General features: G+C 35.5%; 1 protein-coding gene across 4 annotated transcripts in view; it reads left to right on the top strand.

Moving 5' to 3' along the window:
* The window catches only part of SHPRH (SNF2 histone linker PHD RING helicase), a 91,680-nt gene extending 81,377 nt beyond the window's left edge, over positions 1 to 10,303 (top strand). For 3 of the 4 annotated variants that reach the window (XM_079938946.1, XM_079938945.1, XM_079938948.1), the window contains 5 exons: positions 2,702 to 2,794; positions 3,479 to 3,565; positions 4,345 to 4,523; positions 7,016 to 7,096; positions 8,390 to 10,303. In XM_079938946.1, the coding sequence (XP_079795072.1) occupies positions 2,702 to 2,794; positions 3,479 to 3,565; positions 4,345 to 4,523; positions 7,016 to 7,096; positions 8,390 to 8,486 (537 nt within the window). In that variant the 3' untranslated portion in view covers positions 8,487 to 10,303. Of the gene's footprint in view, positions 1 to 2,701; positions 2,795 to 3,478; positions 3,566 to 4,344; positions 4,524 to 7,015; positions 7,097 to 8,389 lie in introns of those variants that run through there. The other variant, XM_079938947.1, reaches the window with a different exon arrangement.
* Positions 10,304 to 14,036: the final 3,733 nt, after the last annotated feature.

The raw sequence follows: 14,036 nt of genomic DNA, 5'->3' as shown, positions 1-14,036 counted from the left end.
CTAAATATTGTGCAGCCATTGAGGTGAGGTATATATAAAGGTCCTACATGGTTAAGATTGCCAAGATACAATGTTAAATGTAAAGGCCATGTTATAAAACACATTTAAAAATATTTGTGGGGTGTGTGTGCATTTTTATCGAGGCTTCTAAAATGCACAAGAAGGTCTAACAGAATAAATGCCAAATTCTTAGTGGTGTTTAGAGAGAGTAAGGCATAAAATAATAGACTTAAATTTTTTAATCCTAAACTTCTATTAACTAAATTGTCCAATGAACATACATTGCTTTTTTGTAGTTTTTAATAAGTTATCCAAGGACTTTCCTGGCAGTCCAGTGGTTAAGACTCCTTGCTTCCACTGCAGTGGGCACGGGTTGGATGAATTGGATCCCTGGTCAGGGAACTAAGATCCCACATGCCATGTGGGCGGCCAAAAAAGAAGTTATCCAAAAAGTGTTTGTGCTGTATGTAGCAAATAGGACAGAAACCAGATCCTTATTTAACTTCTATTCCGTTTTTCTCCTACATTGTACTGCCTTTCATTTTAGAAAGATCAGTAATGCTTTTTAGATTGGTAATCCTTCACTGTCTAGGGCATTAACTTTTCATTGAGCAACATGTTATGAATTTTTATTAAAATAGACTCACAAAGGCAGTGTATTTTCAACACAGCATCTTGTAACTTGAAGCAACATTTGTAATGATAATTTATGATAATTTAAATGTCTTCAAGTAGTCTAAAATGTGAAATTTTGGGGAGAAACTGCTTTAACACATTGGTCTAACATAAGGATTATGCATTTTGGCTTTGTTTTCAAAAATTGTGTAAGGCATGCTTGCTCAAACCAAGGAACACAGATATATATGAGCCACCCTCTTCTTTCTTCAGTTTTCTCATTCTCAATAGCCACTTTCTGTCCATCTGGAAGAAAAGGGTATTAAGGCCATCTCACTCCCCATGTAGCTTTCTGCCAAGCAGAGCTTTGGATTTCCAGACTTCCTTATTGTTCTTCTTTCATAGTAGGAAGTAACTGGACTGGGACCAAATGATTCAGAATTGTAGCATTTGGAAGGGATCACTGAGAGCTACCACTGAATTGGCCAAATTTTGATAAAAAGAGAATATTCTAGTCTTTTCCTTCATAGAGTTAGTACTCCGGTTTGGAATGTTGCTTATAAAAGACTATTCTGTTTTCTTTTGAAATTCTTGTAAGAAGCAGCTTAATTGGTAGAAGCATTCATAGTTATCCTGGTATTTCACTTGAAGATATCTTTGAAAATGAGACCTTGCAAGGAACATGGAAGTTTCTGTCTAAACTACTAAATGATCACATTATGCTAATTTCCTGTTTTCTCTTATTTGAGATAATTTTGCTCTTATTTAAGATAATTTTTAGATTGAAGTAGGTCCCTTATACTTTTTAACCTTGCAAGTATAATTGAAAGTCTGCATATCCAGAGAAATAAATGTAGATCCAGGATTTTAATAGGAGAATTTTTTAATTTCTCCCATAATTCTTTGTTGGTAACTTTAAAATTAGTAAAGCCTTCTTCCTTGTTTTGTTTATATTTCTACCTTTTGTTTATATTTCTACCTTTCTACCTTTGTTTATATTTCTACCTTTCTACCTTTCTACCTTTTGTTTATATTTCTACCTCTTTGTGTAAAAGTAGTAAGGGGGTGTGATTTGAGGAGAAGAGTAGTATGGGAATATTTTTACTTCTTTTTGGTTAGATCTGCCCCCCTTGTAGGATAATCTCTGTCATTGTTGTGCTCATATTTAATGTCTCTGAAAGATAGTAAGTTATTGGGTATCTACTGTTTGCCAACTATTGGGCCAAGCGCTTTGTATTCGTTTTCTCATTTAACCATCACAGCAACCTTTGGAAATAGATGTAATTATCATCCCTGCTTGACAGATAAGAAAACTAAGGCTTAGGAAAGTTGGAATCTATATAGCTAAGGAGTTGCAGTACTGGCAGTTGAATTTCGATTTATCTCACTCAAAATCTCATGCCCTTGATCTCCCTGTCGTACCATCTCCCAGAGCATTCCAGGAGGAAGACTTTCTCAATGAAGGCTACAAAAGCACTTGCCTTATTTCTTCATTTTCTTATTTCTTCACTTTTTCTCATTTTCATACCCTTATCCTGGAAATGGTCATGGAAAAATACAAAAAGCACTCTTTCATTGTTTATCTAGCTTTGTATAAATCTGCTTCCGTCCAAGTGGACGTCATTTGTACCTCTGTCATTGTAGTGCCCTTGTAAGAAAGGATTCTTTGTAGGTTAGATTCTTTACTATTTGCTTACTTTGGAGTTTTGATTCATTATATTCTGAACATTTTCAGTGCCATAATATCTGAAATGAAGAGTGTTTTTAATATAAATTCTGCTTATCTAAAGTAACAAAATTTTGTAACTACAAAACCCAGCCACTTAACTAAAAAATCTTATCTTAGGGTCCTATCACTGTATGACTTTCTGGTGTGCGTTTTTATATTTGATTCTCTCAGGGTGTAAATCCGTATCTTGTACAGTTTGAGGCTAAAGAAAATTTCCAGCAGATACAAAATGAAAAAGGATGAACACATGCGTTCCTATCATATAGTTTTGATAATAAGTGTTTTATGTTAGTTTTCCATTCCACTGTTAACTGGATTTTATTTGGTAATAATGTGTTTTCTTCTTTGTGTTCAAAGGGCAGCCATTCTACAAAAGTGGAAGCTGTAGTCAGAACTCTGATGAGAATCCAGCTGAGAGATCCAGGGGCTAAAGCACTTGTTTTCTCAACGGTACAATCAACATTTTCATCCTCATTGTTAACTCGGAGTGGCTTTCTGTTTCAAATCAGTTTTTATCTGAGAAATAATTGTTAATGTTTGCCAAAATGTAATTGAGATTTAGAATTACTGATAGATTTCTCCATGTTAGATTTTTTTTCTGTGTCCATTGGATAGAATTATTTTTAGAGAAATTTGATGATGCTTCACAAGGCAATTCCTATAGCTACATTTCATGTTTTTATATTAATCTTACTTAGGGATTTTCTTATATTATTTTTAAATTGGAATCTCTAACCTTGGAAGTCATTTCATGGATGAACTTGGTTAAGGCAAAGAAAATTAAAATAACCTATTGAATAAAAGGTATTGAGTAAAGCTTCTAGTTTTCATTTTTGGGAGATAACTAACCACATCCATTAAGCACTCTGTAATTTGTTTTCTGTTGTTTATGTTTATCATAATTCATTTACTGAAGACGCTCATTTTTTTTACCCTATCTTTAACCAGCATTTGATACAAAAAAATCTTTCAGGCTAGAACAAAATATATTAATGGTATTATACTTGAAGATTTTGTTTTTGTTTACTTAATTCTGAGGTATAAAGGATATTTTGGTTTAGTCACTTTTCAAATTTTTGTTATATGAAAGCTGTTTGTAAATATTTATTTTCCTATTATTTTATGTGTTCTTAGTGGCAAGATGTATTAGACATTATTTCAAAAGCTCTCACTGATAACAACATGGAATTTGCACAGATCAGTCGTGTTAAGACATTTCAGGTATGTCAAAAGACTTTACTTATGTTTTTTTGGAGTGGATTCAGTTGCAAATTGAAACTGCTCTTAACTAGCTTACTTGCATTTATTGTCTTGTGTCATATAAACCACAAAAACATGGTTTGAGTTCTTGATTAACTATAAAATTAACATTTAAAGGCAAAGTAAAGAAATTGCATTTATTTTCCATCTATTCAGTTATACCCATAGCAAACCATATTTAAAGATCTTCTGATTTGAGGTCTGTTTCTTTAATATAGGAAGAGATGGCCTATGACGCACCTTTTGAATGGACAGAGGCCTCATTGCCCCTGGGATTAAGCTCTAAAGTCACTGCATTAGGCAAACTGCGTATGGTTAAACTATGCTTACATCACACTCAGCACAATGACAGGTGCACACCTAAGTGACAAACACCAAAAAAACCACCAAGAGTAAATTTAGTAGATTCATGTCTCTTACCTCACACTCATTCTTGCATTCTTTCTCTCACTTTTTTTCCTCTAAGCTCATATAGTTTAATTTGCATACATCACATACATGTATCTTGTGATTCCATTATATATCATAAAGAACAAGAGAGGTTATGTGACCCTCTTTTTCATAAAGTCAAGCAATAAGTTTCTGTTTTCTAAAATTGCTAATTTTACATTTAATTTTCTTAGTCACTACATTTCACAATGACCTGGGTACCGTTAGGCATTTTAACATGAGCTACCTATAATATACTGCTCTTATTTTTAACTATCCAGCTAAAATTTAAACGTACCTTTCTTTTTTAGGAGAACCTTTCAGCATTTAAACATGATCCCCAAATCAATATTTTGCTGCTGCCCCTGCACACAGGTTCTAATGGATTAACTATCATCGAAGCAACTCATGTTCTCTTGGTGGAGCCCATATTGAACCCTGCCCATGAGCTTCAGGCCATAGGAAGGGTGCACCGGATTGGACAAACAAAGTAAGGGCTAAAGTTAACATCAGTAATATTTGCTCCAGTTTCTAAGATACAGATCAGCATTTAAACTCTTCATTTATGTTCATCATAACCTATTCATTTTTAGTTACTTCCTTATGTATTAAATTTTCAAGTGTTATTAGATGACCAGAAGACATTTTGAGATTTGCAACCCTCCCTCCTCCAAGCAGCAAACCCCCAAATTCTCCCAGATTTTTGTCTCCTCCTTTAGAAACTACCCTGATCATTTCATCAAAACAGCTTCTTAAAATACTTAAGACAACTACTAAGTTGAAGGCATGTATCATAACTTTGAGAAGAAATGACTTTTGATTGGCTAAAGTAGCCTGTATTTAAAAGAAGGTATATTTCGTACATGAGTGAAAACAAACAGCTCTTTTATTAATTCTTCCCCTTAGGAAAATACAGCCTTCCAGGTCCACTCTAAGAGACGATTCGTTTAGTTTAAGGCGCAAAGTAATCCTAATAGTAGATACTATGTAGTATGTACTACTTTTATTCAAATGTCAGAATGGACAATTATCCTTTATAAGGTCTGTCAAATGTATTACCTCCTGGATGTTAGATGCTTTGAATTTTTTTTTAAATGCATCCATACTAAGCATTCATGAAATCAATATTGATTGAATACTTACCATATGTCAGGTGTTATGCTAGATCCTGAAGATGCAGATTGCATAAGACATCATTTGTTTCCCCAAGGAGATCACTATGTGGTACAGGAAACATGATTTTACATATTATAGTAGAGTGTGAGAAATAGAAGTACTGTGGTAGCAAAAGAAGGGAGTGATCTCTTGTGCCCTAGAGAGTCAGGAAAGGCTTCATTAGATTGACTCTTAAAGGAATAATTATTCCAAAGTTGGGCTAGAAAAGCGTGCTCACACAGCCAGAGTTGCCTGTGCAGAAACACAGAGGAAATAAATAACATGATATTTCTAGGGACCCTAAGAAGTGAAATTGCTGGAGTATAAAGTATGTGGAGAGGAGTGGCAGGAGACGAGGTCTTGTATGCCGTCCTCAGAAACGTGGCCTGCTTTGTAAGCAGTGGCTGGGAGAGCAAATGATGACTTTTAACCTCAAGCAAGAAAGAGACGTGTTCATCAGGCAAAATATGGCAAAATAATATAATTGTAATAAATGCAAGCTTGTTCTAAATTACTACCAAGTAGCATTTGAAACGTACTTCTGTCTTATTGGGTTATTGCTTTTTGTTTCGTTTGGTTTTTGGCGGTGGGGTGGGGGGAGCAGGGCATTGGTTTTTTTGCTTTTTGCTTTTGTGTTATATCTTAAACATTGAGTTCTTATCATTATCTTCTAAAGCATACAGTGGACTCATCCCAGATATAACGCCACAAGTCTAAAAAGGCCACTCAACACTGTTTTACAATCCTACTATGCTTCCCTAGTAAATAGATTTTTCTACTTTCTGAGGAGACTCTCTTAAGTCTCCTGTATCTTCCTCCTCCCCTTTGAGGATGATCTTGCCTCATTCAGAGAAAACAGATACAGTCAGATTAGAAGTGCCTCATCTTTCCATCACCAGCTTGAACAGTCTACCTACATCAATACCACATAGTTCATTCAGTGAGATTTTATTGAGCTCCTCCTGTGTGCCAAGCACTGTTCTAAGTACTTGAGATGCCCTCACAGGGCTTAAACTCTAGTTGTAGGGGGTTGGTAGAGAGACAAATGGTAAACAATAAACATAATAAGTGAAATATATACTATGCTAGGAGCAAGGAAAAGAGGATTAAGAGTGCAGGCGGCTGGGCAGGAAGGCATGAAGATTCTTATGGAGAAGGTAACAGCCGAACAAAGAAATGTGAAATGAGATAAAAAAGAAAGTCATGCAGATACCTGCCATCTCTGCCTCCGCTTTCTGCCTAAAAGTCCGTCCTCCACACAGCAGCCAAAAGGACTTCTAAAGTATAACCAAGAATAATTCAAATCATGCATTAAACCCACTGGTGGCAAGAATCCAAATTTTTGCCATGCCCTACGAGACCCTATGTGATTGGACCTCCCTGCCCTTGGTTTACAATATGCTTTGGCCATGCTAGCCTTCTTTCTGCCCCTCAGACATTTTAAGCTTGTGCCAAGCACGTTCTCTTCCCAGGACTTTGCATTTATTTGCTGCTGCTTCTACCTGGAAACCCCTTCCACTCCTCCTTTTCTTACTAGCTGTCTCATCCCCATCAGTCATGCTTCAAGTCAAGTGTCACCCTCCTCATGTCATTGTCCGCACCTGAAAATATCTTATTTTGTGTGTCTCCCCTCAATAGATACTTGTTCACTCAGATTAAATCATTTGTTGTATTCACTGTTGACCATTGCCCCCGCCAGCACCTGGTTTAGTCCCTGCCACGGTAGATACCAACTGACTGACGAATATAACATATAATGTATGAAGTTTGTTTGTTCTAATTTGTTTTAAGGTGTTTTTAAACTTATAATTGTTATGTACCTTCTAGACCCACTATTGTACACAGATTCTTAATTAAAGCAACAATAGAAGAAAGAATGCAAGCAATGCTGAAAACCGCCGAGAGGAGGTACGTAACAGTTTACTTCAAGTGGACAGGAGAAGTTTTCCTGTTCATAAAAGGTTGTATAGGTGTGTAGAACTTCTTCACCTAGATGACCACTTAGTCAACCAAAAGATAGAAGTGCAAATGCTTTTTAAAAGCATGGTATGGCATTTTACCTCTCCAAAATTTCCCAGTTAGTACTTTGGGCATTCTATATTTGACTTAGTTTATTAATAGGGATTGTAATATATAAAAATATTTAAACTGTCCTACTATTAAAGAAACTTCAGTTCAGAGCTAGTATACTTTAAATCACCCATGTGTATTGGGGCGGGGGGTGGAGGGAGGAACTATCGTACATTTCTTTGCCACTGGATTACTTTTTAAATGAAATCTATCTTTATGTCCAACCTAAAAGCTTTAGTCTGATAGCTGTAACATGAAATTTAGAGTGCTGCTTGATACATCACACTGGTTAGTCACATGCAAGTAGAAAGGTCTGGACTTAAAACTAGGCCGGTAATTGTGGCATTAATTTCAAAGGCAGAACAGAAGCAGAGAGACCAGAACAGCCTTAATTTTGAAAACTTAAGTTTGGAATCATAAAACTTCCTAACATTTATTTCCTAATTAATTTTCTTTAAAGTCATTTTGAAACGTAAACTAATACCTAACTGAATCCTTGTGAGATAGGTATGATTGGAAGATACACTCAGAAGAGATGATTGCCTTAGAAGCGATTGTTTCCACAGAGGTACTTTGCATAGCAAAGAAGCCATTGGAAACCAGAAATTCTCTTTCATTGGGGGTCTGGGAAAGAAAGGCTACCACAAGAGCTTTTTGCCTCAAGCATGAAGGCTTTTTGTTAGTGGTGTTTCCATATGTCACAGAATTCAGTGCTTATATATAAGCTGCCTCAATAAAACAGCAATTAAAAGAGCTGTTGAATTTTTCTTGAAACAAATTAACTTCAGATACTAAGAAGGTAAGTTGTAAGGTGAGAGCTTTAGTACTAGCTGGCCGGGGTTTTGTTTCTTTGTTTTATTAATTGTGCAGAGAAAGACATTTTATGACCAAGTTTGAAAATGGTATATAGAAATCTTCACTAATTTTAAGAAGTTGTAATAATGATCCCATTGCCTACTTTCTTCCAGGAGTTTCCTATAACTCAATTACAAAAACTTAGAACAAATATGTTCTTATATAAGAATATAATATTATGTACTATTATGTCTTATATTATTATTATAAAGACAAATAGAATAATTTATTCCTTGGGGTTTCTTTCTGATTCTGCTCACTTGCAAAATCCTGCAGTCACACAAGTCCATCAGCGAAACATTCCGAGGCCTCTGTCTTGACCGTGGCTGATCTGGCAGACCTATTTACCAAAGAAACTGAAGACCTTGAATGAAGTACACTTGATTCAGTCCACAGACTTTAATGTGTTTTAAATTTTTCATAGTTTAAAGAATAAAGTTATAAGTTAAACAATCCAGTAGATGTCAGTAAACAGTGTTCTTAGTTGAATGAATTTATTTCTTTTTCAGTTGTACAGTGTCCTAGTAGTTATTGAGTCATTTCCAATATACTGTTTCCACAATAGCTATAAAGATTTTTAATTCTACACTCCCAATAAAATATTTGTTTTTGTTCCAAAGAGTACCTCTATCTGAGGGAATTAAGAGAGGTAATGTGTACTTTTCTTTTGGTAAGATCAGTCTTAAAAAGAGTTAGAATAACAGAGGAAGTCAACTAGTCTCGTTGTACATGACCTGGTATGCTCTACCAACTAGATCTCATCTTTGAAAGAGCCTTCAGTATCTTTAGCACATGATTCACCAATATCTTATTAGTGATATTGTTAAAAGATGGTGAACTATGTTAGCTCCTAATTCTTTGAGTAAATGTAGACTGTAACTCCATAAATAGTAACTTTAGAGTAATGCAACTCCTAACAATAAGTTAATATTAGACAATTATTTCTTTTCTCTGTATCTTGCCACTAAAAATCAAAACACTGCACACTTTAAGTATTTCTATTCTATGTTAAGTATTATCAGTGTAAGCAGTTAACTTTAGCCTTTCTAAGTGTATTAATGTTTACTTTCCTTAAAATTATCTAAACTGCTTTCTCTACTTTTAATTTGTCTGATTGAGTTTTTACGTGTTTTAAGATTGATGTATCTGTAAATATTGCAATGTTTATCATTTCAATTCTTATCATTATAATATGGCAGGGTTTTTTTTTATCGTTATTATACTAATGTCCTGGGTTCTTTTCCTTTCCCATGTTCTCGTGTAACTAGACTTTTAATCATTAATATCTAAATTTATGATAGGATTTGTTATTTCATTCCACTAGTACTTTCCTCAAGGACTAGTATTTGATCTTTGGAGCAAGAGAATGTCATATTCACATAAGCAAATAATTGCAAGTGATAATAACCTAGTGTTTCTTCTTCTGTGAAGAATTAATGGACTTTGAAATTGCTAAATAAGGAGTAGCTTGTTGTATCCTAGCCGTTTGATGTAATACAGATGTTCTTGGTTTGTTTTCTTTGAGCCTTCAGAGTTTTAAATGACCCTCAGGACTCATTAGCTCCTACTTAGTTGCCCAGAAAACTGTAATAGAAATATACCCTGGATCACATTTGTCCGAGAGGCTTTGGTGCTTAGTTAAGGTGCATTTTCTTATTCTGGTTTATAGGGTGACATAATTCAACTGAAGAAAACACACACACATTTTTGGTGCTTATTTTCTTCAGTTGAAGGAAGATATGCATTGATTCTTTTATATGAAATATTAAACAGAACTATTATTTTTGTAGCTCTTTACGTGTTATAAAGAGCTTTCCTATACATTCACGTGCTTAATTTGCCCAACAGTCCTGTGAAGTTGATATAATTAATATCATTCCTGTTTGAAAGGTAGAGAACTGAGATTCAGAAATATTGAGAAATGTGCCTATGACACACAGCAAGTAAACAGTGGAGCCAAGGTCCCCTGACTGCAAATCTCATGTTCTTTCTCTAAATCATATACCTTGTTGAGATTCAGAAGGCCCATGGTTATAATTTAATGATGAACATATTTCAGTATTTCTTTTTGTTTGTTTCCTAGTATTCCTTTCTGCGCTACAGTTTTAGGGAAAACAATTTGATATGCTTTAATTTTGTAAAAAAAAAGAAATATAAATATATAAATATACCTATCTGTATTAGAGAAAACCTGCTCTTATTTATTTCTGTAAAATATTATCAATTAAATAAATATTTTAGTGTAAATTGAAATTTGGGGATTTATTTAATTTCTGATCCATAGAACATACTGCGTGGTTTTGGGGGTTTTGTTTTGTTGTTTTGTTTTTGTTTTTTTGGGGGGGGGTTGTTTTTTGTTTGTTTTGGTCTCTCCACAAAAGGTGTCAAAATTGTTTATACCACAGAATCCTATATTTTATAGACATTTATTATTTCTTCAAAACTGTTGTGACACTTCTCCCAAATGATTGTTCAGAACAAATTCAGATCTCGTCCCCACATCTTGGCTGCAAGCAAAGGACTTCTTTGTTTCCTCCTTCCATCATTTTATATTCTCTGAAATATCACTATACTTATAAATAGTTGTTCTTAAATGGGTGCTTTATTAATGAACCAGTGAGAAAAAAAAAATGAGGTAGTTGGAGTCCTTAGCTGAAATGCCTTTGGATCTGGGGCCGCATCTCTGTTTAAAGAATTGAAGTGAGCTTACTAGGACTGAAAAGACTTATTTATAGACGATGTGAAATGCATATACCTAATTCCTTAGTCTTTTGCTTCAAACCCAGCTAGCTTTACTATGTCTATTGCAGCTTCAACTTTTCTCTCTGTATGTGATCTCAGTAGAATGGCCCATGTTTTAGGGATACAGTATTAGGGATTGGTCCCTTTCATATCATATTAATAACAAAAAACTGAAAACTCTCTACATTGATAATTCAACATATAACCACAAATTCTTTATAAACAATTATCAGACTTAACAATACTTGTCAAAATATTTAGGATTTGAATTTAATAATGCAAGATTAATCAACTCAAGTTACCTTGTTAAGTAGACAAAGGAAGAAATGATGTCTTTTAAATCTTCTGCTCTCGTTTACTAGTCCTCCCAAGATTTAGTGTGCTTGAGTTCTTTATGTTTATTAAACTACAGGATAATCTTCGAGAAATGCAGAAATCACCTGTGCTAGAAGACCTCAGCCTTAGTTAAGCTGAATAAAAAGTATCTTTCAGTTTTTCTAGAATTTAAACGAAATCCCACAATTATATGCTATTTCTTAATTTCTAACTGACATATCAATATAAAAATGAAATGTTATTAAAACGGTACAGTACAAGCAATGTGTTTTAAACCTGTCTACTCTGATAAAGGAAATCTAATCCTCAATGATGCTTCTTCAAAGTGGGATCAGTCAACTCTATATTTTATATAATTTACAAGAATTTCCATGTACTTCTGTTACATTGTGAATGTGATGTAAACACTATCACACGTAAGGCTTGAATATGAACCACTTGCAAGCCTTCCTTTAGAGGAAGGCTGTGTGAGTAATTGATAACCCCAAAGGGAATTCAGTTCTTACAGTGGGTATATGGTGTTGCCTCTGAGTTGAATAACAGACAGTATCACGTACAGAAAATAGCAGGAGAACTTGGCTGGGACCAAAGTTGGCATCTCCAGCTTTCCCATTCCTTCAGTCAGGCTTTCAGAGACCTGCATACCTTGTCTTTGAAGTTCCCATACCATCCCTTAACCCTATTCCGTTATTTAATATCAGTGACTCTCAAGACTGATTTTGTCCATTAAAACTGACTTTGCTATATTGAAACCAAATCCTTTGTACTACAGCATATGCTTTTTACTTGCAAAATAGAAATAAAATTTAACCTCCATTATCTGTGTAATGATTCTTTGTATGGGTGACTATTATTATTATTAAATTATTAGGTAACTTTTGCTTTCTGCCTTTCAGATATTCCATACCTTCAGCCTTTACTTAAAGAACTCCCTCTCCAAACCCCTTTGGTATCTTTGTCTCCTAATAGACCTGCTCTTATGTTCCACATCCTTGATAGAGCCTATTCAAGGAGCAGTTTTGAGCAAGGACCTGTTTTCAACACATGGGATCTTTTCAGATCCGTGATTTGTATGTCTCACGGTTCTGATCCCTGAATTCTCCATGTCTTACAGAGCAAACATCTGTGCCCAGATTTCCTTAGAACCTACTTCCTCCTCACTTTATTAATAATTTATTTGGGGTATATCTACTGAGATGACCTGCGCTTATTTTCTTTCAAGACCATTTCATGTATATTTGCCACATCCCTAATTCTGAGCTCAGAATTATAAAGGCACCTTATGCCCCTTTGTTTCCCTGCTTCCCAATCAAATGAGTGTTACACCCAGTTTTTTTTTCCCAGACTGTTTGTAAAAATGTCCATCAACTAAAATGAAAACACTACTGTTTGTTGACCATACTGAGTATATTTTCCTTTGGCTGTCACAGAATATTGTCTTCTTTGCTCAGTGCAAACCTGTGTTTTAAAAGGGAATGTATTTTAGTCCCTGATCTCGCTCTGTTGTATTAGAATGTTTATAAATGATTAGCTAGCTATAAAACTGTTAAAAGCATCATTGTGGAATATTGCTTAATTAAAACTTCCTCAGTGCTTTTCACTTTTTAATTGATAATCAGATTACTGCTTATATGCTGCAGGTGACCGCTTCTACCCTGAACTCATTCAGCTTCCCAGAGAATTGTCTACCAGCATGATACAGTACAAGTAAAGGTGTTACATGGCACTTCGCCTTCCTATCAAGTTGTTAACGATGACTCAATTAAGTAGACATCCAGTTTATGCAGTGAGTTGTTTTTAAGGGAGGATTACTTTTACTCATGATCTTTCCATATACATACAGCAAAAGATTAGCACGTTTCCTACTTAAATGGCTTTGGTCTTTCAAGCATCACCATAAAGATCTTTACTGAGGGCTTCCCTGGTGGTGCAGTGGTTGAGAGTCCGCCTGCCAATGCAAGGGACACGGGTTCGTGCCCCGGTCCGGGAAGATCCCACATGCCGCGGAGCGGCTGGGCCCATGAGCCATGGCCGCTGAGCCTGCGCGTCCGGAGCCTGTGCTCCATGACGGGAGAGGCCACAACAGTGAGAGGCCTGCATACCCAAAAAAAAAAAAAAAAAAAGATCTTGATTGAGTAAACTACTTTTTAATTCTCTCTCCCTTCCTTCCTCTTTGTTCTTTTCCTCCTTGGTTTTAAAACTGTATGTCTAGGTACTGGAAGAGCAGTTTATTCACCATCACGTAAAAGGGTACTTATCAGACCCCCACCCAAGTGTCCTAACCTGGAGTCAGTGGGCCCTTGGGAGGAAGAGGTTTCCCAGATGAGCTTCAGAGGATAAGCCCCCCAAATTGTATACAGTCTGCAGCTCCCTGGAGAGAGTCCTGTAGCAGCCCAAACTGACAAAGACATAACCCATATGAACAGAAGGTCTTTAGAGTCCTCAGTAATTTTGATGCACATAAAGGTCCTGAGACCAAAAATTTTGCGAACAACTACAATAGACTCTTTTTAAATTATCTTCAATGTCTCCTCACCAAGAACAAGGCAAGGAATGGGCTAAATTTTTCTAGCCAAGTTTGTGGTAAGTTGCTATATACACAATTTTATTGATCATAGGCAAAGGCCTACTGTAGAAAGAAGTCTACCCACGCAGCGACAGCAAGTCTGGTGGACTGTAGCACAAGGAGTTCCATTTAATTTTGCATCTTACACTTTGTTTTAAAAAAAGTTAAATGGTTGAGGTTGCTTATAACAGCTGACTTTAAACCAAAAGCCATCTCCGTATGAATACAAAGTAAACTGATACCCAGAGTGACTGCTCTATGACCACAGAGATACTTGTC

The sequence above is a fragment of the Stenella coeruleoalba genome (genome assembly GCF_951394435.1).
Source record: "Stenella coeruleoalba genome assembly, chromosome: 12".
Classification (NCBI taxonomy): domain Eukaryota; kingdom Metazoa; phylum Chordata; class Mammalia; order Artiodactyla; family Delphinidae; genus Stenella; species Stenella coeruleoalba.
Note: the sequence above shows the minus strand (reverse complement) of the source record. Positions and strands in the feature narration are given on the sequence as shown.